This window comes from Brachycentrus maculatus, unplaced genomic scaffold (assembly GCF_059751285.1).
Source record: "Brachycentrus maculatus isolate JH-2025_06_01 unplaced genomic scaffold, ASM5975128v1 h1tg000848l, whole genome shotgun sequence".
Taxonomy (NCBI): domain Eukaryota; kingdom Metazoa; phylum Arthropoda; class Insecta; order Trichoptera; family Brachycentridae; genus Brachycentrus; species Brachycentrus maculatus.
In genome coordinates, this window is record NW_028281575.1 from 353222 (window position 1) to 381153 (window position 27932).

At 38.1% G+C, this 27932-nt stretch overlaps 1 protein-coding gene across 16 annotated transcripts in view; it reads right to left on the reverse strand.

The window, feature by feature from the left end:
- Positions 1-348: 348 nt before the first annotated feature.
- Positions 349-27932, reverse strand: part of LOC148300047 (AN1-type zinc finger protein 6-like) — a 57761-nt gene continuing 30177 nt past the window's right edge. For 6 of the 16 annotated variants that reach the window (XM_088275349.1, XM_088275347.1, XM_088275348.1 and 3 more), the window contains 4 exons: positions 11583-11955; positions 7815-7961; positions 3787-3958; positions 349-2369 (listed from right to left, as the gene is read on the reverse strand). In XM_088275349.1, coding sequence (XP_088131475.1) covers positions 2221-2369; positions 3787-3958; positions 7815-7961; positions 11583-11681 — 567 coding nt within the window. In that variant the 5' untranslated portion in view covers positions 11682-11955 and the 3' untranslated portion in view covers positions 349-2220. Of the gene's footprint in view, positions 2370-3786; positions 3962-4761; positions 4906-7814; positions 7962-11582; positions 11956-26025; positions 26153-27932 lie in introns of those variants that run through there. The other 10 variants (XM_088275344.1, XM_088275342.1, XM_088275343.1 and 7 more) reach the window with 3 other exon arrangements.

A 27932-nucleotide genomic window follows, 5' to 3' on the forward strand; every position in this document is an offset into this window, starting at 1 on the left:
ATTCTAATCCCCGTCCAATTTAGTATATTCCGGAACCAGGAAATCTGCCGTCTGCCCACACCTTGTCGACCACATCAGGTACAATAGCTCGTACTTCTCTCCTCTAAGCGCATGCCCCTGATAGGGCACCTTACGGACTTTGATATCAGTCAGCAATTGTCTTTCTACCTTGCTTTTTGTAGCACATTTGCATTGCTAACCATATCGGTCCATGGGATGCTTAGAATTGTACGATGCAACCACATGTAGAATACCTCCAACCGGTTCATAGTGCTGATCTTGAGGGTCCATGATTGGACTCTTCTTTGCCGGAGAATGAAAGATAAAACACATAATGAAAGATAAAGTATTTTTCCAATTATATAAATTTTTAATGTTTATTAATAAATCAAAATTTAAAGTCAAAACAAAATGAACTAAAATTACATAATATATACATCTAGCACAATTATCCACAAAATAAAACAACTATGTCAGGCATTTATTCATAGTGCGAATATGTTTAAATCTCAACAAATGAATATAAAATACCAAGATGGCTCGCTTCCGTACGACACTTTACTGTTGACAGAAAGATGGAATATGCCCAGTTTGCAATAACTAGTGTCTAGTGCAAGAGGTGAACAATAATGAAGGGTGATTTCCTAATTGCTCTCGAGAATGCACTTCCTAAATTCCACTTGTAACAATAAACTGCGAACTGTATTATTATCAATTCCTCGACAAAGGTGATTGGTTTAATTGACTCGTTTCAAATAGACGTGTAAAAGATAGTAGGACCTTTAGAAAGAGAAACAAATAGACATGTAAATTTTCTATATTATATATATCGTTACTAAAAGGAGACGTAATACGGTTAGCATAATATTGTGTCTACTACAGTTTACAGCATTAATTGCAACGTTCTTTAAATTAGGTTAGTAATATATAATATGCAAAATTCACACAAGTTTGGGACAATTGGAAATACAATCCAGTGATACGTATCTGCGGAGATAGCCAACTTCGAATAACGCTAACACCAGCACGATTCCTTTCCAGGCAGATGCTGCGCGAACAGAAGAGGAAATATTGCTTATATACACCGAGTACAGTCTCGCGGGTCCCGCCTCGGAACCTCATCCTCCCGCTTCGTCGGGACCATCGGACCAGTCCATGTTGAGACCGACCAAATGATACCGGAATAGCTAAACTATACAAATGTAAAGATAATCATTTAGTAAATACACGTGTATGTATATATATATGTATATGTGGACGTCAAGCGCACTTGTCCGCGCACACCCGTACGCAATGTTCACTTGGCACCACTTCACTCCTCTCCGAATGTTTCTCTCGGGTAACCAGCCTGTCACCATTTGCGGTTATACATAAGAAAATATAACATATAAATCTGCGGTACTAACAAAACTTGGCTAAAATTTACTTTACATAACCCATCTAGAGGTTAAATACCATACGGACAGTAAATACGAAGGAGCCGTGTGATGGCACTGCCGGATGCGAGCCGCATCTCATATTTACCGCTCCACGAGTAACTAGCATTTAGAAGACCATTTACTCCGCTTGGACAAATTATTTACACTTTGTGAACATATTTCACTCTCGACACGTTAAGAGCCATAGAGACGGCGGATATCGCGTATGATGGTAATTTCATACGGCAATTCAATCTTACAGATAGATTTAATAGAAAAATAATGGCATTTTTAGTATATACACGTTCGCATATAAATAAAAAGCGGCCGAGATAGGAATCTAGAGAAGGACTCATAGCCGCTACGGCGCTTAACGTGCGAATAAGCCACGAGTAAATTTTAATTGAATATTACAGTTACCTCTAGACATTAACACCAGAAATAAAGAAAATTAGACTATTAACTTAAAGAAATGTAAATAAATGTGCGGCGGCGGCGGCACCGAGCGCTCTTCCCGACTTTACATTAGAAAAACTAATTTTCTCGCTTCAAACCGAGTCGCGACAAATAGCAAAATACCCTGGGATAAAAATATGAAAGCGAAAAATTACCAAACAAAACAAATTTACTCCGAAGAAAAATCAACTGCCTAAAATTTAGGACGACCAAAACTACGCTTCCACACGATACAAAGTACAATATAGAGAACGGGGCACTGCACGCACTGTTTAGTTCATTTCTCGAATTAGTAATAGTTTGCTAGGGTGACACTGTGGCACTGTGGCACGGCGACACCGAATGTTCAGATCTTCTGGATCTTCTCGCCCACCACGACGGGGTTGTTGCGGCGGATCTCCTGCGCGCCCAGCTCCCGGTAGTCGAACGTGCAGTCGTGCTTGTCCGAGTACCGGTGCACCGAGCAGAACAGGCCCCCGCACCTGCACTCGAAACCTGCAACCGCAACACCCACATTACTACACATCACTACATCAACAGGAATACAATGTTCCCTAGACAATCACAAACTCATATACTTCAATCAGATGTATTTCCAGTAAATATAATACTTATTTACCAGGTTTAACAACACCCTCGGAACAATTACCATAAAACAAACCGAGCTTCGCACAACGAGTATGAAGACATCCGACTGTCGACTGGTTTGTCTCGAAAACTGAGGACTTTTATTGGCAGGGTATCCATTACTTGCCAGAAAGATGGGGAAAATATGTAGCTAGCGAGGGACAATACTTCGAATAAACCATTTTTTAATTTTTAATGAAACATGTGGTGCGATGGTTTGTTACTTTTAATAATAATAATTATAGATAATTTGTATAATGCCATTTTCGTAAAATACTGCCTTCCTTGCGCTTGAATTGGGGAAAAGGACACGGAAAATAATTTATCAAACAAACGCGTTTTTTTTTTCTAAAGATCATCTCGCTCTCACTGTTTTTAACTACTGGTCGAAGAGCATTCCATACCATCAGTCCTGCAACAGCAAAGCGAGCGATAAGATCACTTTACCTATAGCAGTTGTAGCAAATCCATGTGCGAGACGTCTGTCTTACTAATTCTTCCGGAATATGCAACTCTTTTAGATACTCTGGAGCCATATTATGTGTTGATGTATACATGAGTAGACAGAGTTTATACTCGACCCTTTCGGGAAAGCGTAACCGGTGCAGTCGGTCAAGTTGTGGGGTGATGTAACTGAATATGGAAATTCCAAAAATTAGTCTCGCTGCAGCGTTTAATACTGTTGCAATAGTCATTTTATTGTTAGGTAGACCCGTGTATATGCTGTTCCAATAATCAGCTCTGGATAATACAAAAACGCATTTATCAATTGAGATGAAACATCAACTGATAGATTCTTGCGAATGCTCTTAGTTTTCTTTAGCCGATAAAAACATGCACTTGTTTTGCTGACTTGAGTCTCAAAGGAGAGACAGAATCCAAGAACATGCCCAGCAATTTGACAGCCGATGAAGTGGTACTTCTATGAATTGGGTGGTGTCGAGTTATCAATCAAATGCTGTCGTTAAGGTGTCCCTATCTAGAGATGTTCAGTTTTGGATGAGTTTAATGTCAATCTGTTTTCAGCCATCCATTCGAACACCAATACGTTGATTGTTTTGATTGAGTTAAAAATTGATCCAGTCAGTTAGTTAAATAACCACCCTTGAAGTAGTATTTTACAAAAATGGAACTCATATAATTTACAAAATTATTCATATAAATTATTCAAGTTTTTTTTCAATCTAAACGCCCTTGAGGTAGTATTATACGAAAATGGCGCTACATAAATAATTATCATTTTTATTGACGGGGGGTTCTAAGCGGTCGGTTGTGCACTACTGACCTGTGAGTCCGACCTTCTTTCGGCAGACGGCGCAGCGGTTCTTCTTCTTTTTATCCTTGGCAGGGTCCTTGTCCGAGGGGTCCGCCTCCTCCGGCTCCCCTGAGGACACGCTCCCGCTCCCGCTGCCACTCTCCCGCTCCCTCTCCCGCTCCCTCTCCCTCTCCTCCAACAACTTCTGCGACAAAACAAAACTGATGTAACACATACGGATATAAGCGATACCGACAACACCACCGTTACGTTAAATAAGCATTACAAAACTGATTTTTCCATGATAAACTCACGTTTTGGCTGTAACTACATAATATTTATAAAATCATTGGTCTGAAAAAATATAAAACCATTATAACCTACAATAAGTATGGATTAATTCCAATATTTCATTGACCCAGAGATTTGATGAAACTTTTATCACAATACTTGAACCCTTAATTTCAAATGACATTGTTACAATGCGGCTGTAAAGTGTTTTGTCCCTCATCCATCCGGGGGAATATGCCGATGGCATCATTTATGTAAAAGGGTCAAATGTAGATATATTTAAGATTACTTTTTGACTTGAATTTTTTTAGACTGCTAATTTGTGTTGTCGTAAAGTTATGTTCAAATAAGAAGAAAAAAAATAGACTGAATAGAAGTAAAGATAAGTTTATCTACCTGTGACTTATTTACATAGAAAATAGCAATCATTTAAAGTGTGAAAAAATATCACATTGGAATTATTTTAGCATTATTCCAAGCATTAAAAAAAAATTTAATGTTTAAAATATTTACGTAAATGTGCTATTTATTTATGACACTGAAAAATATTTTAACATTTTACACATTTACACATTTTACCAATTTGGTTACATCACTCGGATCTATGTCCTTTTGTATTATGGCAGAGATAATTACAAATAAAATACTAATGGGAGGATTTTGGATATCTTGTTACATAAAAATAAAACTTTAAGAAAAATAATTAGTTATTACAGGATCTTGGGAACTGAAAGTATCTTCTTCAGTTTGTTGAAGTGTCGAACTCGGACCACTTTCCGGATCAGTCACGTTATTAGAATGCTCAACGCGGGGTACCATTTCAATGTCATCATCCTCCACATAATGTATCACACGCTCCTAATGGAAACACAAATATTTACTTTAATTCATGGGAAAGAGTTAAAAAATAGTGAATTATGTGGAGAAGTGAAATGCATTTAACTTATGAATTTTATCAACTGAGGACATTTTTGAGTTATGAACGTGTTGACTATTTTCAGAGTTCAGTTTGATTGAACATGGAAGGCAACAGAGTAGGAAAACGCATTGTGATCATTTGTATTTTGATAAATCATCTAAAGAGAAATCCTACTGCGCTCATCCCAAGATCTTTAACTTAAAAGATTAGAGATGGTTTTCAGCGTAACGATAGCTTATGATATTTTTCAGAGTTCAGTTTGATTGAACATGGAAGGCAACAGAGTAGGAAAACGCATTGTGATCATTTGTATTTTGATAAATCATCTAAAGAGAAATCCTACTGCGCTCATCCCAAGATCTTTAACTTAAAAGATTAGAGATGGTTTTCAGCGTAACGATAGCTTATGATATTTTTCAGAGTTCAGTTTGATTGAACATGGAAGGCAACAGAGTAGGAAAACGCATTGTGATCATTTGTATTTTGATAAATCATCTAAAGAGAAATCCTACTGCGCTCATCCCAAGATCTTTAACTTAAAAGATTAGAGATGGTTTTCAGCGTAACGATAGCTTATGATATTTTTCAGAGTTCAGTTTGATTGAACATGGAAGGCAACAGAGTAGGAAAACGCATTGTGATCATTTGTATTTTGATAAATCATCTAAAGAGAAATCCTACTGCGCTCATCCCAAGATCTTTAACTTAAAAGATTAGAGATGGTTTTCAGCGTAACGATAGCTTATGATATTTTTCAGAGTTCAGTTTGATTGAACATGGAAGGCAACAGAGTAGGAAAACGCATTGTGATCATTTGTATTTTGATAAATCATCTAAAGAGAAATCCTACTGCGCTCATCCCAAGATCTTTAACTTAAAAGATTAGAGATGGTTTTCAGCGTAACGATAGCTTATGATATTTTTCAGAGTTCAGTTTGATTGAACATGGAAGGCAACAGAGTAGGAAAACGCATTGTGATCATTTGTATTTTGATAAATCATCTAAAGAGAAATCCTACTGCGCTCATCCCAAGATCTTTAACTTAAAAGATTAGAGATGGTTTTCAGCGTAACGATAGCTTATGATATTTTTCAGAGTTCAGTTTGATTGAACATGGAAGGCAACAGAGTAGGAAAACGCATTGTGATCATTTGTATTTTGATAAATCATCTAAAGAGAAATCCTACTGCGCTCATCCCAAGATCTTTAACTTAAAAGATTAGAGATGGTTTTCAGCGTAACGATAGCTTATGATATTTTTCAGAGTTCAGTTTGATTGAACATGGAAGGCAACAGAGTAGGAAAACGCATTGTGATCATTTGTATTTTGATAAATCATCTAAAGAGAAATCCTACTGCGCTCATCCCAAGATCTTTAACTTAAAAGATTAGAGATGGTTTTCAGCGTAACGATAGCTTATGATATTTTTCAGAGTTCAGTTTGATTGAACATGGAAGGCAACAGAGTAGGAAAACGCATTGTGATCATTTGTATTTTGATAAATCATCTAAAGAGAAATCCTACTGCGCTCATCCCAAGATCTTTAACTTAAAAGATTAGAGATGGTTTTCAGCGTAACGATAGCTTATGATATTTTTCAGAGTTCAGTTTGATTGAACATGGAAGGCAACAGAGTAGGAAAACGCATTGTGATCATTTGTATTTTGATAAATCATCTAAAGAGAAATCCTACTGCGCTCATCCCAAGATCTTTAACTTAAAAGATTAGAGATGGTTTTCAGCGTAACGATAGCTTATGATATTTTTTAGTTTGAATTAATTTAATTTCAATCGATTTTTTGATAGATTTTAATTTTACATATCAGTTCCGGTATTTTCATACTCAAGTTTAAGTTTGAGTTTAGTTTGAAATCACAAAAAGGGATTTAAACTCGTGCCAATTTTTGCATACACCTAACAAGCAACGTAATCCCTCTTGAATTGCCAATAATCCAGTGTAAGGTACATAGTGAAATGAAACAGTAAGAAATCATCATAAGAGGATGTAATGGTTTTTATATTTTTTAAAATATTCTATATTTTCATTTGAGCGTAAAGAATGAAAAAGATATTTTAATTACATAAAATTGGCTTTGTCAGTAAAATGTATAACTCCTCCCGGGCTTATTTTACAGAAGAGAGTAAAAACATTTTAATTTAACCATAAAACAGAATTTATCAGTTTCGAAATTACACTTTAATGTCGTATATTTCGATGGAGCCCAAAAAGGTATAATTTTGGAATCAATAAATTCCGCTTCATGGTAAAATTACAATCATTTTACTCTCTCCTAATGGAGTCAGACTGGTCTATAAGCCGAAGATATGTTTCTAACACTAGCGAGAGTTGTAAGTCTTGATGTGCTGAGGCATAAAGATGATTTTTACAGACAAAATGAACAATTAATATTATTAAAACCAACATAAGTGAAATTGTATACTCCTTCTTCAAATCCTTATCCGCACTTGATGGTGCATAGGACACTGCATCATATAAACGCAGTGTTATCTCGAACGTTTATTGCATGAAACCTAGGTGATCAACCCTGCGCTTCCTTTACCAGTCCACGGCTATATTAAATAAATATGAGAGTGAAAAAATCACTTATATTTATTTGGCCTCCCCTGGGAATCGAACCTGGGACCTCCGGAACAATAGCCGAGCGTGCTGACCATTACACTACGGAGGCGGAGACAGTTGGACAAACTGTATAGTCATAAATTATACCAATCTGGAACACATTGGGTGATTTTTTTTTAATATATCTAAACCACCATTTGCAAAAGTCCTTTTGGTAAGAGCAACCCTTCTACTGGAGCGAGTGGGGGCGCGGAGGGGTACTCACGTCGGCGGTGAGCTGCTCGTCGGGCTGCGGCAGGCGCGAAGGGGCGGCGGGGGAGGGCGACGCGGAGGGGGCGGAGGGGGCGGAGTAGCCCACCGAGGCACTCGACGCACTCGACACGGGCGGCTGCTGCTTCTTCTTCAGGGCTTCCTGCAAATCACGATTCAAAAACTTCATCAACGGGTCTTACATTCACTTAAATTTACTCGGTAAAAATTCATTTCAACATATCGTTCACTCTTTTTAATAGATTTATATTATCCACTGACACTTCGTGATGGAATTGCATTTTTAATTTATTATTAGATTAAAACCAATATTTTTAGCTTTTCCACTTTTTTATTTGACCAGCGACCGGGTTTCGTCGTTACCGACATCATCACCAGTCTGATGATGTCGGTAACGACGAAACCCGGTCGCTGGTCAAATAAAAAAGTGGAAAAGCTAAAAATATTGGTTTTAATCTAATAATAAATTATCGTTCACTCCTTACAAGAATGTCATAAATCAAAAATCGTAAATTTTCAGTTGTGCATGTTTTTGGAATGGGCAGAAAATGTACTATATCCCAGCAAAAGAGGCATATTTTTCACTTAATATTTACTACCCGCTACAGGGCAGAAAGTGTTATTTTATCATTTTGAAGAAAAGGTATTGTTTCATTTTTTTTTTTAAATTTACTTAATATTTTTCAAATGGAGGAAAAACCTTCAGGTTTTACCTAAAAAGATCTGTTGCACAGTAAAAAGTTCAATAAGTGGCTTGATATTTATTTTTAATACAATGTGTATTATGTTTTTAAACTTTAAAAACGTTCTACTGAAAAATCAAGTTTTTTGAGTTATGACGTTCTTGAAAGGAGTGAGCGATTTATAAAATTTAATAATGCGTTTGATACCTTAATTTGCTGTCCCATAACTAATTTACAGAAAGGTAGAATCTACCGGGGTGGAGGAAGTGGGGATCATGTTGAACGCGTTCAACGCGTTGGAACGTATTGCGTTCCTGACAATATATAGTTACAATCCAAAGAAATGTTGTAAGCATTTTAACGCTGCAATAGCTTCCAGAGCAAATATGACTAGATATTTAATTGACTGTTTGGAGAAGGAATTTGGAGCATGAGAATCCAAGAGCGTTGTACCACAAAAGGGATTACTACCAATAGCACTTCTTACTACCAATAGATTGAGAAGTTGTTACGTCCGACATTTCTAAATAACCCTGACATGTTTCAGCAGGATGGAGAACGGCACACACCGACAATGCGAATATGGAGGAAATTTGAGGACAGAAAAGTTGCAACTGCAATCCAAAATGCTTTAGAAAGGCCTATTACATTATGAAAATGGGGATCAGTTAACCCTTTGTTATGCGGAGAAACATTTTTTTTTAAATACAGAAAATGTGTAATATTGTAATAAAATTTTCAAGATTAGATCCAAGTATAGGTGTCGATAACATGCTTATTTGGAACTACCTAAGCACTTTGGACGGGTGTTGTTTACGCCTGCTAACCGCTGGCGAGGGGATTTGATAATTGTGTACATATAGTTTAGACCTTAACAAAGAGATTGGGAACATAATATTCATATAAAAACATTACCTTTCCCGTTATAACGTATCAGTATGTTGGTACTACTCCAGGAGTAGAATGTTATTTTCCACACATAGAAATAAGTCGGTAAGGCTCAATGAGATAACCCTGAGTCATAATGGATATATTATCCATATTGTAATTTTTTAAAATTTAATTGAATGCATAAGAAAAGCTTTACTATTGAGTAATGAGTAAATGTATAACTGTTTTTAAGCAAGTTTCCAGCTGATGCTTTAGTTATCAGTGACATTTTACACATCACCTATTCAGTTTATTTGGGTGAGTCTATTAACTAAACAAATTTATAAATTTCATCGTTAATGGAAAAATAAATATTAGAAAACCGCTTTTCATTTCAAATATTTCAAGTCATGATATGTTCATAGCCATTACTATAGTGTCCTTTATCAAGGGTAACATAAACAATAATAAAGAGTTTAAATGAAAAAAATAACTAGAAATATCCGATAGAAATATATTTCAGTTCACCATTAATTACAGTGATTCAATTTGGATTTACCGATAAGCAAAAGACTATAATATAGGGGGCACGAAATATTATCAATCTATATTTTTTAAAGGTAACATTTGCAATGGTTGAAAAAAGTTTTCCAGTGAAAGTATGTTGAAATTCAAATTGTAAAAATGAAATGTCATAATTAAACAATAATGATAACACAAATCATCAAACTCCCAAACAAAATTAAAATTAAAGAAAGTTGTCTTAAGGCTGTCAATTTATTTTATCTAACACCTTCAAAACCATGACAATATCTGAAGAAATATATATTTACACTTTGGATGGGTGTTTTTTACGCCTGCAGACCGCTGGCGATAGGATTTGATCATTGTGTGCATATGTCCCAAAAGTAGAAAGGGAATTTTGTTCCATCAAGTATGTACATCTAAGAAAATTCTAAGAATTCTTGGTAGCCGGCCAAATACGTCTCTAGCGGACAAGGAACTCTTTAAGAGAATTTACGGCAATTATGAAAGCGAGGCACAGAAAAGGGGATTGTAGCATATACAGAGAAACTTACTGCCACAACATTAGGATACAAAGTTATTTCACGCAAAATTAGAATATTCAATTGAGATATTTGCTATCCTAGCAAATATGCCGCAAGAAGGGAGAGCGAACACACTACATGCTATTCCCATAAACATCTTTACTAACCATCATAGTAGTAGTGGTCATCAAAAATCTACATATAGCAGCACCTAAATATTATAACATCAAAATATTGAAACTAGCAAGGATGAAATTGAATCATTGCATTTCATTATACATAAAAAAGTTAACACTCGGACTCATTTCAAATGTATTTCCTACCAAAAGAGAGTGAAAAATGTTTTATTACAATGAGATATCGTAACAATGGAATTCCATGGAGTAGAATTGATTATCATTATCATTGTTTTTCAAATAACTGGTAACGAAGCCCAGACAGCGGTCTATGAATGTGGGACAGAGGGCAAAATTAACATAAATTAAATATTAGAAGCAAAACCTTTACTCTAGAACCAATACCTAAAGTATGAAAAGTAGACTGCAGTAAAAGTCATCACAATGTAGAGGAGGATTGTTTAAAAATACAAGGATTTTTTTTATTATAATTCTCTTATATATTATGACTTCTTGTTGTAAAACCAGTTTCCATATGGACTACTTGAATATCAAAATACACCCAATAATTTCATTAGTTTTAGTTTTCAATTGATTTCATCAAATGATTTTCATTCATAAAATGTACAAAACATGTAAATGTTGTTACATGTATGTACCAATGTTATCTAGAAATAATCACTTTAAAGTAAAATCATATTTAAATTTCACATTTCTTGCTGGAACTGCATTTTACATATCAAAATAACAACTACAGTATATAATTTTTTTACACATATATTTTATTTGACCAGTGACTGGGATTCCGTTGACCGTTAACGACACCAGTCTGATGAAACGTCAGTAGTGATAGAACCCTGTCGGTCACTTGTCAATTAAAATGTATGTGAAAAACACTATATACCTGTTATTTTATTGTACTTTTAGTTAGTTTGGAATGTTCAAAAATTAAAATCTGGTAATATTCAACCACTGGTATAATATGACTATTGTTAAATCTCAGAGAGACTAGTTGAGGTATGATGGTAAAAAAAGTAAAAATTACCTTAAAACAAACAGAACAAAGGCCATCTGTGGCCGGGTTCCCGTAGAATCCGCAGCCGGAGCGGCAGAGCGCCTCCATGGGATTAGATTCACGCTCCATGGCTACACGTGGACACTAACGCGCGCACAGACTAGTCCACTGGCGTCACTACCGCTGACTCTGTGTTATATCATGTATCGCACTGCAGCACTGGGTCACCAGAGTGGGGTCCGTATCACTGTATCCCGCGGCGGGCGCACAGCACAGCACACCGGGCAACTTGTGCACGCGAGAGCCGGGCGAGTATCTCCCGAGTTGTAGAGTACTCTGGAGATGGTGTGTGGTTCAGTTCAGCTTACTGGTTGCGGATGTGTCAGGAGTGGTGCGTCGTCACCTGCAACAATACACAAACCGAGTTAGAACCAAACCAAAATCACTATTATTACTACCTTTCACTAGTCTCAGCATAACAGATCACCGCTTCAAAATATACAAACATTTTAATGCAAAAATATAACAGCTTTCAAACATTTTATAGTCCTATACATTTAAAAAAATGTGTATAAAAAAGTTGTATATTAAATGAAATGTCAAAAATATAAATTTAAACAAATGGGCAGATTTTCTTAATTCGAAATAAAATTACAGAGAAGGACACGGTTTATTAAAAATATATTTGTAAGAATTATTAAAATGTTCATATAGTAGGTTGGCAGATAAAAAGTGAGCCTAACAATGAAAAAAAATTTCGGAAAAAAGATTTTTTCTTGAATGTTTTTCTTGTTAAAATTTATTTTATTCTTCAACATAGTTCCATTTTAGCTTGATACAGCAAATCCAACTATTTTTCCGTTTTTATTCCTTCCTTCCGCATGGTATAATTCCAGCAATTATGCAAAATAACTCAGATTCCAACTGAACATCCTCATTCAACGCAAATCACTTTCCGCAAAGCCAAAACTGAAAATTTGGGGATAGTAGGACAGAAAAGTAAGATGGATGAGGAAGCAATATGAAGAGCTATTAATTCAATTTGTCCATTGCTTTCCTACATGACGGAGGCGGGCATTATCATGATATTTTTGAGTTACAAATGAGGCCTGACTCCGGTGATTTTCGTCATTAATCTTTTAAATAATGACACCTAATACTCGCCAGTGAATATTCTCTTTTTGTAACGAATAAGTATGATGCCGTGAGAATCCCAAAATACAGCGGTCGTGACCTTTCCAGTGATTCTTTCACTTGTTGATTTAATTCTGGATTGTAATGCGCTTTAACAACTCTAAACGAGTTTTGATATCGCAAATGTAAGCGCACCGTGGTAAAAATACTGACTGCACATGCAAGTATCTTAAGTAGGCTTACCATAATTATGAAACTCTAAACTGGGATAGGTAGGAATAAAAATACAGTGGAACCTCTTATAACGAGCATAACTCCAAGCGTTAAGCGTTAATTAAAGCGTTAAGTAACGTTAAGCGAAACATTTTTTCCTATAGAAATTAATGTAAAATAGGATAATGCGTTCCATTCCGAAAGAATACTAAATTTTAATGTTTTATACTAACGTTTATTTATATAAAATTACTTATAATATTAATTGGTAAGGAGTGTAACAACTTCGAATACAATTTAAATTAAAAAAGATTGTTTGTGACATATAATAAATTCTTTTTAACTAAAAAACTGTCAAAAGACATTGGTTTTTGCCGACGCTTCAAAATTTGGTGTAATGTGTCACAGCAAAATCATTGAATAAATTTGTGGCGCGAATAGCCACCCCCTTATTAGGGTGATGCTTCTGAATGTACGGGGCAACAGTTTCCCATTCTCTTATTGTGCTAGAAGATTGTTGCTCCACTACTTCCACCTCCTCCATTAACAAGCTCTCTTCCATAATTTCTTGCTGCGAATCACGATGCAACTCCATAAACTGTTCGGTGGTCAGCGTGACAAGCTCTTCAATATTGTTGTTATCTACCCGAATGGAATCCCGGCGCGGAAGTCGAGAGACTCGGAGAGAGTCGAGACCCGGAGACTCCTATCTCTCTAACTCATTATGCGAAGGGAACAACTGTTTCAGAATTTTTTTGCTCGTTATGAGAGGTTCCGTTGTAAATCTAATATCAAAAGTTGTTAAAGTTAAGAAATTAGTTATTGTGCCAAGAGTACTTTTGGCTGGAGTGAATTGTTTTTAATATCCTTTTTTTTTATTCATAAGTCACTGCATGTAATGCCAAAATGTAATTTACAGTATAGTAATGCTCGTGCAGTAGACTCCAGCCTGCGGCCGCGGTCATCCGACCAAATGTGATTGAGAAAATGGCACAAAATATATTGTATAATTTACTCAGATCAGGTGCATCAATGTGCTGCTGTCTGCACCGTCTGAATAGATAAATAGACAATGCTCGCGCAAACCGGGACAAAATCTAAACTGGCCGGGACACCGGGACACCGGGACCCGTGTCTGAAACGGGGACAATCGGTTATAAAACTTAAATACATATTATTCGCGAAACCCTTCGACACGTCAGGGAACCCAGATGCAGAGAGATCTTAGATTTTTAATTAAAATAAAATTACACGCGAGGATTCCCGACATAGTTATAAGACTTCGGCAATAAACGGAAATACGTAAGCCAGCCTCCACCGCGCGCCACTCGTAGTTGGCTTCCCGGTGGAGAAGTGGCGATTATCATTAACCGCGATTACAAATTGAGCGTGTTTGATGCAACACCGAAACCTTCCTCCGTAATCTCCGGAGCGCGCGCGCTGGCGGAGTTTCTCCGGTTAAACCGAGAACGGACGGCGAATGCGCGAAACGAATACCAGTCTTCATTTCTCGGTTACCAGTTGACGGAGCGGCGGCCGCCACTGTCGCACTATCGCACTATCGCACTATCGCACCTCGCACAAAGGAATCTAGAATCTGCGTCGCGGCGGAGCGGCCGCGAGGTTATGACGCGCGCCGTTTACAGAATATGCGCACTTCTGCCCGTTTCTGATACGAAATAACAAAATTCAGCCGGGAAAACTAGGAAAAACAGCAAACCCAAAATATGTCCGAGGCATGCTCGCTTTACCGCGCGGATAAAACTACGACCCATTTTTAGTGCCAAATATAACGATACAAAGATCTCGATGAAAGCCGGACGGTATCTAACAAAGCCTCGTAGTGACGTTTATGTATTTGTTCTTAAATATTGATAAACAGATACCGAGTTTATATACACGTAACCAAAATTATTGTTCAAATTACAAAACAACCGCACATAATATTTTATCGAGAGTGTGTTGTTATTCAACGACTATTTTTTTGTAAAATGATCACAAATACCGAACCGCAACAAACTCGCCGTGTGGAACTTCGTGCCGCGATATGAAAATAAGATAAGGTTTGTTTTCTAGCAGCGTCACTTTCGAAAGCGACGCTACATTATTTACTGTATACCGAACCGAGCGCATACTCGTGTTTCCAATACTTGTGGGTTTAATGTAACGCGATGCAATGTTTAATGCAATGCATTTTGATTGTTGATAAATAACATATGTACCTAATTATTAAAGATGGCGCAGAGATGTTCGCGCAGATAGATACGAGATAGCGAGACGCCACTAGCTACTGGCTCTGTACCGAAGTCCGCCATGAGACGGTGCCAACACTTGGTGGGATTTACAATCTATAAATCCAAACTTCTCCGAGCGAAAACGGTCGAGAATACATTTTATATTGCGGAAATTATTTACGAAAACCTGTATTGCGTTTTGCGTATTTTTTAATCCATAATTGTAATAAAATTCTGTAAACATTCATATACGGTAAAGCGTTATATTTTTATAATTAAAATGTAACTTTGTTTTAAAATCACTATAAATATTTTATTATAACTTAATTATAATGTCTACCGATTTCGAATCTAACCGCTCGATAAAGAAGCGGTTAGTTTCGAAACCGGTAGACATTATAATTTAGTTAAAGTAAAATATTTATAGTGATTTTAAAACAAAGTTACATTTTAATTATAAAATAGAAAATAACAAAGTTAGTGCTTCAAATATAAATCATACGTTATATTTTTATTAATGTATCTGGAATAATAAAGAAAATTTCATCGATGTATAAATTGAATTGTAAACATATATTTCTGTAAATATTTACACAATTACGTATTTTTCAAGCACTGAACGTCGTTGAAAAATCTAAAATAATTACACCAAATAAAAATAAAATATCTCAATCACAATTCAACGAAGAGTGCAATCATGTAAAGCGTGATCAAAAATAAAGAATATTCGTTCTGGAGACATCAAAAAACATAACAAGTATTATTTATTTTTGGTCACGCTCTAAACATTGAACGAGACATCAGTCTCATCAGTTTATTCTAGAGCGTCTCGAAGATGCTATTACATTAATTTGTGGTATCCATAATACTGTTCCACAAACGTCATGTGGTGTCCCTATGTTGTACGCAGAAAAATAGCCACAAGGTAAAAGGGTACGAGTATTTTTACACTCTCTGGTGTTGCTAGATATGGCGCGAATATAAAGGGATCGATATAGTCGAGATTAAGGTTATAATTTAAACGAACTTTTTACTTATTCAAAATTATCATACGCTGCGGTCGGTTGTATTTTTTACAAATGGAATGGAAACTAGAATATAACACAGTCTGCTGGTCTACGTAATTTTGATCTTGGAAAATTCTTTCCGGAAAAAAAAATATGTAATTTTTTTTTCAGTAAAAAAGAAACACCGCTAGAATGATAATATTATTAATGTAATTAGAAATGAACCTTTGAAGTTTGCGTACAAACAAATTTATACAAGGTTATTATTATTCGTATCTCCGTCGGGTCGTGTGAGCGGTGAGAACAAGGCCAAATGTTCTTACGGCTAGTTCTCCGTATCAATAATAAATAGTCGCCATTTACGTACAAAATTTTGGCTGCAGCTACTCCGGCACAGAACGCCACGAGATGTATGCGGGAAAGTTTATATTGTAGCTCTTTACTTGTTCCAGAACCAATATTTATTTATGTCAAGTGTGTTTTTTTTTCAAATGATGGAAGGTCAAATTATGATGCGGCTACGAGTAAATTAAGTCAATCAAACGAAAACGTGTTAAAATAAAAGTTTCTAGCGCAAACACCTGCGCTTCGGCTCCATTATGCGCTTGTTTTTCTATTCTATCCTATAGCCACACGTTGTTTGTTCGAGGTTGCTCGCGATCGCCAGTCGGCTGTCACAATACACATTGTCGGGTGGGTAGGTAGCACTTATGGTTTCCAATAGTTGATAAAGAGATCGAATGAACGACGAAACAAAGCCACTTCCACCGATGTTTCGGGGGGAGGTCATACTAAGGACAAAGAAACTCGGTCAAAAATATGTAATAAAGTTAAATAAATCCATCGTTACGCCTTTTAACTCTTTGGGTCTTTAGTTAGATGGTTAAAACTTTTCATTTTCATACAAGAAGTCTCAGGTCTCGAGTGAATTCCCTGCACGAAATAACACTCGCTAATTAACTGAATAATAATAAAATAAAAAAAATACATTGATACTTTACGAATCTGGTTAAGGTCTGCGGGTTTATGCGTATATAAACAAAAGAAACATTTAACCGTCGATTTATTTCCGTTTCGCCAGCATTCCACAATGCAAACTAAAAAACGTCAAAGGCTGGTATGGTCCATCCTTGTACCTTAGTCAATAGAAGAGTATAATTTTGATTTAAAATAATAATTAAAGAAATCGTCACAACAACGCGTATTTTATCATCGCAAAAATATTTTGGACATTCAAAAGACGAGACGACAAGAAGTATAATTCATTAGGATGAGAAAGGAAACAATAAAGTCGGTATTGCGCAGAAGGATATATAGAGAACCAGCGTCGTATAAAGCTTCGCGAATAAAATGAAGAATATTATTGTGTATTTCCGTCAGTAGGCGAGAGGTTAGAGTCCGCCCTGTCACGAGCGAACAGCTGAGCGGGCGGCGGCGGGCGGCGGGAGGGGCGGGGCGGGGGGAGAGCAAGGTCGGTCCCCGCGCCCCCTCCCCGCCACCCGCCACACCGCCCGCCCGCCAGTAGGCCGCGCGCCGCGCCGAGAGCCGCGGACACCTCTCTCCGTCCTGGTCGCCTGGTCGCCTGGTCCCCAGATCCCCGATCTCCGTTTGAATCGAGACGCACCTACCTACTCACTCGATGAATTTATCGAGAAACAAAGATAGAAACTACACATGATGATGACCTTAAATGTCAAACGTGAAAACTAATTCACAGTACAAAATGTCACCAAAAATACAATTAAAAAACCTCGTGTTTCTAATTGCCTTTTTAAATATTCGCTTATTCGAAAAGCGAAGCGAAATCACGAATTTACTATAAAAGGAATCTTATTCAACAGTTAAAACTTCCGAATCGAATAAAAGCACAAAAGCAGATAAAACTTTCCTGTGTGAGGACTTTGGGTTACGTACTGTGAATTTGCACAATGTGTAATCTTAAGGCCTATCGATATTTTATTTTTTTTTTATATTTTTAAAGATTAATAAAGATGGGTACATGATTTAATGGGAAGAGTTACTCCCGTCCTTTGTACAACAATGTGCGCGTTTTATTACGATCATTATTTTATGCGATCCGATGTCAAAGACCGCGGTTCTTTGTGTATCATACTCGGGGGCCTTTAGTCATTAGCATATTGCGCGTACCTTGAAAGGTAAATGAATCACTTATGGAGAGTTATTTCACAAAACGTAATATTTGAGAAAACGGGGGTTAAATATTTTTGTGGCAATAACATAAAAAAATTAACTCGAAAATTAATCCATCAGAAACTTTTCATTTTGCTGTCATTTTTTTCAAAATATCAACGTCAAAATCACATGTTTATAATTTTTTGTTTGTAGAGCTTCCGATTGTGATTCTTTACGAGCTTACGGTAATATACTAGTATTTCAAAACAATTACAAAAACGTACTTGTAAAATCGAGTCCAATTTAATTCAAGGATCTATTGTTAAATTTAATAGTAAAGACACGACGAGCGTTAAAAAACACATTTGCGCTATTTACGTAAAGTTGTGTGCCTACTATTTCCACTTTATCTGCCTGCTTGTGTGTAGTTACAGGGCATTATGGTACTATGCAGTAGTATTAAGAAGCCGGTACAATGACGTCAAAATATCAAATTCACTCGGCAGGTGGTGGCTGAACAAAAAAGCCACTCTAATTTTATCCAAAAGGGGGGTGTAATGTTCCCATAAAAGTCGGACAAGGACAACGATCTACTAACACTCCCGCTTCTCGCGTTGAAGAGAGAATCGCATCGGTGATGGGACGATAATTGTACATGGTGTATAATATACACTGATACACAATGTATATCGTAGGTCGTATATTGTAACAGCGGTGTTTGATACAAAACCTAGCAGTTTTTTTTCGTTTTGCATATGCCAAACATTTCACGTTTTAAATATGCCTTGTGCTGTAAAGCTGCCAGCTAACAGCTCTAAAGACGGCTTGCGTCTCTTTCGATCGTTCGCAAGAAAATAATACGATATTTTAGCATCCGATTCTATAATCATTTTCTTCATATGCGTAACAATTTTTCGCATGTGTATATCTCTTTTACTTGGTAAAACATTCTAATCAAAAACGTCATTGCGCTTAAGAATCATTGGTGCAATTCCTTATAATCGAAAACAAACAGCGACCAATGCAGAGTCTTGTGATTGAACGATACCTAGGAAATAATGCGATATTTTAATTTAAAAAAAAATAATATCTCTGTTTGGTGTTTGTATTTTCAATGGGAGGAGGGGGTTTCGATCAGTATTTGTAGAGCGAGCGACTCGAGGGGTCCCGCAGCCCGCAGGGACAGTGCGGGAGGCTCGTCACGCGGCATGCGGCGTGCCGGAGGAGTGACGTGCCCGCCACCCCCTGTCCCTCGACAGAACACTTTGTTCAACAAACACGTCTTTGGTTCATATTGTGATTACCCGACTTGGAATAAAATATCATCAAATGAAGGTTACGTAAATCTTCGATTGATGATAAGAGAGAAGAGACAACAATTATGTAGGCGTACAAATTCATCGAGCCGTGTGCTTACGTCCAAATTCTCGACGAATAAATTCATCAATCAACAAATACCTACTGTTTCGGAAACGAAACATGGAAACTCGAAAATTGGCCCCTGTCTAATAAAAAATAATTAAATGCATTTTGTTAACACAGCTATAATTAATTTATGTTACACGCTATGTTTTTATGCGGCACTACAAAAACAGTGATAAGGAAAGCTTCGTATTTGATACACAATAATATTTCCGAAGAAAAACAGGAAACCAATAGAAAAATACAATTTTAAAAACATGTTGACAATAACAATACATCGGCTGTCCAAATTTAAAACACAGTAAGGGACATTTTTTGTAGTACCTACGTTTTTTTTGCATTTTTGGACTAAGTAGAGTCTACGTAGTCCATAAATGCAAAAAAAAACGTACTACAAAAAAATGTCCCTTACTGTGTTTTAAATTTGGACAGCCGACATGTTGTGGATTATTAGAAAGAAAACGTTCAAGAAACTATATATGACTGCAGATTTATCGCAAGTCTCACATTTTCAAATATTCCACAGCAAATACGATTGCTAGTCGATTATCAATAATCTGACAGATGAGACGAAAGGAAGGGAAATACTGAAAAACGTTTCTCCGTTTCTGTTGAGACATTTATGATGTAACTTGATAATAATCTGACATTTTAATTAAGCATCTGTGTTCAAATATTTGGAAATACTCAACATAAATAATAATAAAATGTACATAAGTATACACAAACATATATGGTATATCGAGGGCAACTAGCAGAACCTATTAAATCATACAAACATCTTCCGGGATAGTGGAGTTTAAAGGAGAAAAGTAAATAATAATAACTGGTAAGAATGTCACATACAATAATAAAATAGTTTCAGCTATTCACATTACCAAAATAGACACGTATGCGAATAGATGCTTAGATATCGAGTATAAGTAAAATTTCCAAAAAACAGGTGTAATAGATGTTCAATCATGGGATGTGGTGAAATTACACACATAGAAAGTGATCATTCAAGCCAGCCGAGAACAGGACTCACGAGTCCATGTATCCTTATAAAACAATTAGTTCATGTCTTCGGGGACATCAACAGTATAGTAATAAAGGTGTCACGTCGGCGAGACGAGTAATGTCGGTGAGTTCTTACAATATCCAAGGTTAGAAGAGCGCTCGGAACAGGTGCCACTAATCACCTGGAGCTAATGAAGAATAAGAATCAGTAGGAAGAAGTACCGAGCCATTGTCTTTCCAACACTGTTCGCTAACCCGGTTCGCACGATCTCGACAGTTCAGTTGCAACTTTTCACTTTGCAAATGAAAAATATAAAAATAACGCGCTATTCACATATCGCCTTTCAGCCGAACATGGTAAGGGCAAAAAACTTTTTTTAGGCGAAGTTTTTTTTTAAATCCTTTGTCGATAATTTAACAGATCTATCTGTTGCTAATGCAACAGATATATTTGTTAGAAATAAAAACACGGCATTATTATTATTTGAACTACAAAATAAGTCTACAAAAAGTTATAATATATATTTTATATATAAGCGAGTACAAGACCATCGCGATGTTACAAAAACGGCTCGCTTCAAATTATCGCTTACGATCTTCTGCCGCTCGCCTTAGCTCAACATCCCTAAGGTAAACCGAAATGCTTCAATATAGACCATTATACACTTGTAATATCAGGTGACAAATATTTTTGTGATATATCGCCAAAATAAAAATAAAGAAAATCCGAATAAGAACCGAAGGCCACAGATTTTAACATTTAAAAAAAACACACACACAAACCACGATTTAGCGTGCATTCAACTCGAGTCAAAACCGATAGCAAAATAAAACGAACATAATAAGATAAACGAGTCGCGAATCAAAAAGTGGAAAAATAATAAAAAATACTTTTACTATACAGAGATTTTCTTTTCTCGCTATGCCGGGCGTCAAAAATGATAAATTATCCATCTAGGTGCATCCCCCGCGGCTTGGGGTGCGGGGAGGGGAGGGGAGGGGCGGGGAAGGGGTCACCGACCCCTGCGCGATGCACCCTCTCCTCCCGGCGAACCGTTCGCACCCCCTTACTACCCGCACACTCCAGCGACTACCATTCTCGCTGCAGCAGACACATAAAAGACTATAGCTCATTTCATATGTTACGACAAAATTATCTCAACGCGTCAAAGATACATTTTTGACACTACTGCATGATTTGCGTTACTAACAATAAGTTGTATCGAATTCGCGTTTTGCAATGTAAAGCTCGTTCATATTACCAAATTGAATGCATATACGAGTAGCATAATACAAGTGTAGAAGTCACATCCATCTATCATTACCGAAACGGAATAAAACCAATTGAACCAATAAGCGAAGTCGTAAGTCAAACATCGAAATTTGCTCACGACGCAGGATGCTCGTCATAATCTCGTACGTATTAATCATCCACCTGATAGATAGCCGATACGCAATCTCATCTGCGCCTTCTAGAAGCTACGACACGTACACCGATATCATACTGGAATATGATAATACATAATCAAAAGAATCGACCGTCCTTGAATATGTTTATTACGTACGGTTTAGAATAAACAATTCGAAACTTTCAACGTTTAATACGCGGCGTTATAATTACGTGTCGCACTCAATAGCCGCAAGAAAAGCCATCAACGTACAGATACACATACTGCTAATTAAGCGTGTTAATGAGCACGCTCTTCGGCTGTATACATTTGCTCGAAATAAGCATGCTCGTTTACATATATCGATACTTGCATGCTCATAATCAAACCTGTTCTGACGCGCTCAGAGCATGCCCCAAAAAAAAAGCGTAGCTTGCTCGAAAATCCGACAGCCGAACACGCTCGAAATGAGCATGCTTATTTCTAGAAAAATAGGTACACACATGCTACTAAGTAGAAATTGTTGAATAATTTGTACTAATAATGAGCATGTGTATGTAGGCCTTTAATTTTCAGAAAATGAGCGGATACAAGGTCAGGCGATCGCGTTAAAGGTGGAGTCATTATCTTTGCGGCTCAGTTTGCTTTTGATACGATAACATACGCGAAAGGCCGTGTGCAAGTTTGCAGACAACTGACTAAACATACGACACAGACGGCGAGCAGCCCATTATCAACCGACACCATGTATAAATATAAGTAACGAAACAAAAGAATCCCAAATATATCGTCACGTTTCGCGTTTAGACAAATTAATCCTTAATCGTAATTTTAATTCCGACCGATTAGAAAAAAGATAGTCGCGCATACTGTTTATGGCGAAGTACCGATAGCCGTCGGAAGGCGATAAATTATTCCCATAACGAATTGGGCTTCTCGCAATAGCGTGTGGTCTGCACGGAGCCTGCTGGCTGGACGCCCGGTGCCCGGTGCCCGGTGCCGAGGTGCCGAGGGGCCGTTGAACGCGCCGACACGTGTGCGGTGTGCAGTGTGTACACATTTAGTGTATAATTTCCTCCTGGCGGGTGGTGCGAGGTTCTTTAATTTGGAGCGAAAGAAATACCCGCACGAATGCATCGCGTCGGCCATCGTCATTACTGGGTATAGCGGGAGAGCGGGACGCGCAACCCTCCGCCGGCCGGTCACTGAACTCGGCCCCGGGTGATGCGTGCTGCGTGCCGCGCCGCGCCGCGCCGCGCCATACCCGCTCCCATAGTACCGAGTACCAGCCACCATAGCAGATGCCATACGGGATCACATCACGCCGCTAACTAGCTCGCATCGTACGGCCGAGCGTCTTGCGAAATCGCGCAGACCCACTAGTGCACCGCAACATCGAATCGTATCCGAGATTTAGCCAATTCCAATACAAAAATGACGTTTTGATCGATCCCTGTTGATACATCAACATAAACGAACATTTCAAGTTTATTGAGATGGAAATGTGCAAGTTTGGGAATTAACTGGTTTCGAAAAGTTACGCACACGCACGCGCGTGTGTGTGTATGACTTGGACACCTAGACGAGTAGTTGGGTGAATTAGTATTATACATACACCTAAAATAAGTAGAATGTTCGCGGTCCCCGGTCCGGTCCGGGATGGCGCAACCGGCTGCTGCTGCTGCCCTGCCCCGCCGCTGCGGTTACTGGTTAGTTGGTATCCCGTTCAAACGGACCAAGCCATGGTATTTCAACCAATTACAAGATTAAATAAATATGTAGGAACGTGTATTCGAACAATTTCATAAAAACAAAATGCTATCTACATACTGACGTTTTCGATTTTGAGCATTTAAAAAAAATCCAGATGAGTTTTTTACTCAACCCTGTTACATCACTTGTCTTTGAACTGTCATTGGTTAAACTTTTCACAGGAATACATACCACAAATTAATGAAAATATAAAATGAATCATCTTTTAAGTAATACAGATGCTGCAAATCAAGATATAGACCTTTTGCGTAAATCCCTATACCCAAAATGGTATTGTTTATAGAATATTTAGGAGTTTAGATAAGTTACATGTAATTATATGACTTGTACAAATGGGTGAAAGTCATTATATCACATACAAAAGAGGATAATAAGTACGCAAATAATATTAGCCAAGAATTTAAGTCATACGAGATATCGGCGATAAAAAGGAAAGTGAAACGTTTACAATCAGACTATGCGGATTGGCATCGAATAAATCTGGCACGGAGATTGGGGTCGCCAAGAGCGGCGCGCTGCAGAGACGGCAGTGGGCAGCGGGCAGCAGGCAGCAGGCAGCGGGCAGCGGGCAGCGGGCAGGCTGCAGCTGCCGTCGCGAGCCGGAACTCGGAGTAGAGCCTCGCTAACGGGAACCGAGCGGCGCCCGTTACTTTGACAGGTTCGGCACTTCGCCTCTAAACTCGCCGATCGAGTGTCGGCTGACTGGAGGAGGCGGAGGGCGGCGCGGGGAGGCGAGGGGATGCGGGGGGAGGCCCGCGACAAGAGAGGGACGTGAAAATTCTATTTCAATGGCCTCGATACCCGTTTGTAAGTTGGAAGGCAATCGTTCGCCATAATTTGGAAGCGAGCGCTAGGCGAAAAGTATCGGCCGCTGGATACAAATATAATATCGTATTTGTAGAGGATGGATTATGTTATTAAACCGTATGACAAACGAAAGTTTGACCAACTTTCTTAGAAAGGGGATAAGTAAAAGTGATAACACATTGCCTTCACGCGAAAGAAGACGCGCGTTATCACAGTTTCGTAACTAATTAAAGACACAAAATAAACAAATGTGTTTTTAAAAACTGTATACTTAATTAAAAACACCGTCTAAAAACTATTTGGTCACATACACTACTTGACATACGTTTAATGTGCAATTCTCTGACGTCAAAATAATAACAACCTTAAAAAGGGTACCCACTCGACAACAAACATGAGCTGCTCCGAAAAACGGCAACATCTCTAAGGGAGTCGTGTGTTGGCCGCGCGCTCTCTGTCGGAGCGGACGGAGCTCGGATCGTGAGCTCGCGTGGAGCAGTTCATGCTCGCCTTCGAGTGATTACCACCACCACCTTTATGCGCCAAGTAGATAACGATTAGTGATACAACAACATTCGTTCGTTGTATTTGGTTTACCGAGATCTTCGTTTAATATGGAGTTTCAACAAAATAAACATCTCTATCAATGAATTGTAGCAATTGGCAACCATTAGTGGAAAAAAATACACTCCACTTAAGGAAGTTCCTGGAAGGAGTCAGATTTATAGCGAATAAAAACAAAGTATAATATTCCATAAATGAAAACGATGACCAAGTACACGGTTGCTAGTTACTACTCGTATGAACAAGGAAGTAAACGAACCACGCAACACAAGTTGGTAGGATATTACATCCAAGCGCAAGCGAGTAAGGCAGTAAGAAGATGACTTCCTCATACATAAGAGGCATCGCGTGCTTATTGACCTCGGCTGCCTCTAAACGCGAGATTCAGAGGTCATCAGCGATACACTTTAGTTCCTGATTCTATGACGCTATGAGATTCTTCATCTGCGTTTTAATATTGCGCGATATCCTTATGATGACAATGATGACAAAGTATGAACGTAAATATTTTCATTCCCTGTAGTTTTGCATAGCAGTCCTTAAGAACAACTAATTCATTTCTGTCATATTACCGAGAACACACGTGCATAACATGAAATCGGATATGAGATCTGAAGCTGACAAAGCTCTATAAGTTTTCCTACTAACTGATGATTTCCCGGTATAAAAAGGCTACGAAAAAAGGAAAGGTTCTAGACATCCGCTATGAAATGCGAGTGGATGGGTTCTTTGTTACGTTGGAAGCGGTGGTCAGTGAACCCCTTTTTTCATAGCCACTCCGAACGGAACGGGCACGCACCTGTAGCCTGTAGATCGCTACGAGGGAACCGGTCCCACTAAACGTGGAAGGATGGGCACCGGACGCTGTCCACTCGTCCATTGCCCAGCGGAGTAACGGTGACAATCAGCCGCGAGTCACGACCGCCAAATGCTGGAGGATAATTCATTCATTGTGTAAACATATTCGCCACACACCTAACTGATCGCACAACCAGAATCCATAACAATTCAAGTCAATAAACATCTAATTTTAATCAGTCTCGTATTAAGTATTCGGTGTAATGCGTGTATCTTATCTTAGGCAAGTGAGCGCCATATAAACATAGTGGCATCGCAATTTTTAGACTTTTCCGCACTACAGCCGTTGAAAGCAAAACTCACGCAATAAACCAAGCAACACTTTCGATGATTGAAGCAGGTCTACTTTTGGAATTCATCTGGATCGGAAATGAAAATTCGCAAAGCCGATTCTCGGGCGAATATCGATGCAGTCACGAGGGGTGGAAAGAATAATGAAAATCGACCCAACTCTAACGAAAAGAAAATATCTTTCTTTTAAAATACATTTCCGAAATCCGATCAGTAAATATACAATAAGACAGGAAATGGGGTAGTTAGGAAAGCTAGAGCAGGTGATGTTTAGAATTACATCCGCAGCCTAGTCGGAAGAAGCTAGCCATATACATGTATGTACCTAAATCACGGGATACAAATAATTATTGGACAAGATAAGCCGAGAAGTGTATTCAATTTATATGTTCAATCCTGATTACGATGAATGATTACGTCGCTACTTCGCGCCGATAATAAAAAGTTTCGAAAGTACGATAGATACGGTAGAACGACACGATAGAAACTAGTTATAATGGCTTTGCGTCGTTTCCCCGAGAATACACGGGACAATGATGCCCGATTACTATTCACTCGAGCGACGAATGAACGATGGAAATATTGCCGAACCACGCATTTATAGCGTACAAACCAGACGGTCGCCGGTCGTAGCTTCCTTCGCTAATACTCGAGGACTCGGTTGAATTATACCATAAGCCGCGAGGGACGACGACCTCGGGTCCCGGCTCCGGGCTCCGGGTGCGGCGGAATGTCGGCCGGAAGTGCCTCTAGCGGGCAGAACCTCAGACCCCTAGCACGAACTGATCCTAAAGCTGCCAATTGGCGAAACAAACAAATTATACCGCGATATCAACAGGTTGCTGAACAAAATACGCCCGAAACTAAACAAGCGAGATATAATGACACGACGTAATCATGAGCAGTTGAAAGAGAGTGGGTGTCACATGGTCGCATGGCGGCAGGCTCCACGCTCCGTGGCGTGATGACGTCGAATTACAGTGACGCAAAGAATACTGCTCTTATGTGCGGGCTATTGTTCAAATTTGCAATACTCATTGCACCTGTAATGAGCTTTATCAACGTTTTAGGAATTATCACTATAAACATACGAAAGCGGCGATTTTACATTATGTATAATAATAACTTAACCGTGTTATTTAATTAATAGACACCTTTTCATATAATACATGTTTATGTATATGTATATGTATGTGTATGTTTATATATATATATATATATTTATATATATATATATATATATATATATATATATATATATATATATATATATATATATATATATATATATATATATATATATATATATATATGTATATATATATATGTATATAACATACATTTGCTTTTTTATGATAGTTGACATTTAAGTGAAATGCAGGCGAGAATAACAGTAGAATAGAAATGTGGGAGGGTGGTGTGTGAAGGGGTAGACGGAGCAGAACCGGGTCACCCGCCGCACCCTCTTCCTCCCCCCTCCCCCGGCCGACGGAAAGCTCACTCTCAATTTCACCTACCCAACGAAACCGACAATTGAAACTCGCGCATTTTGCGATG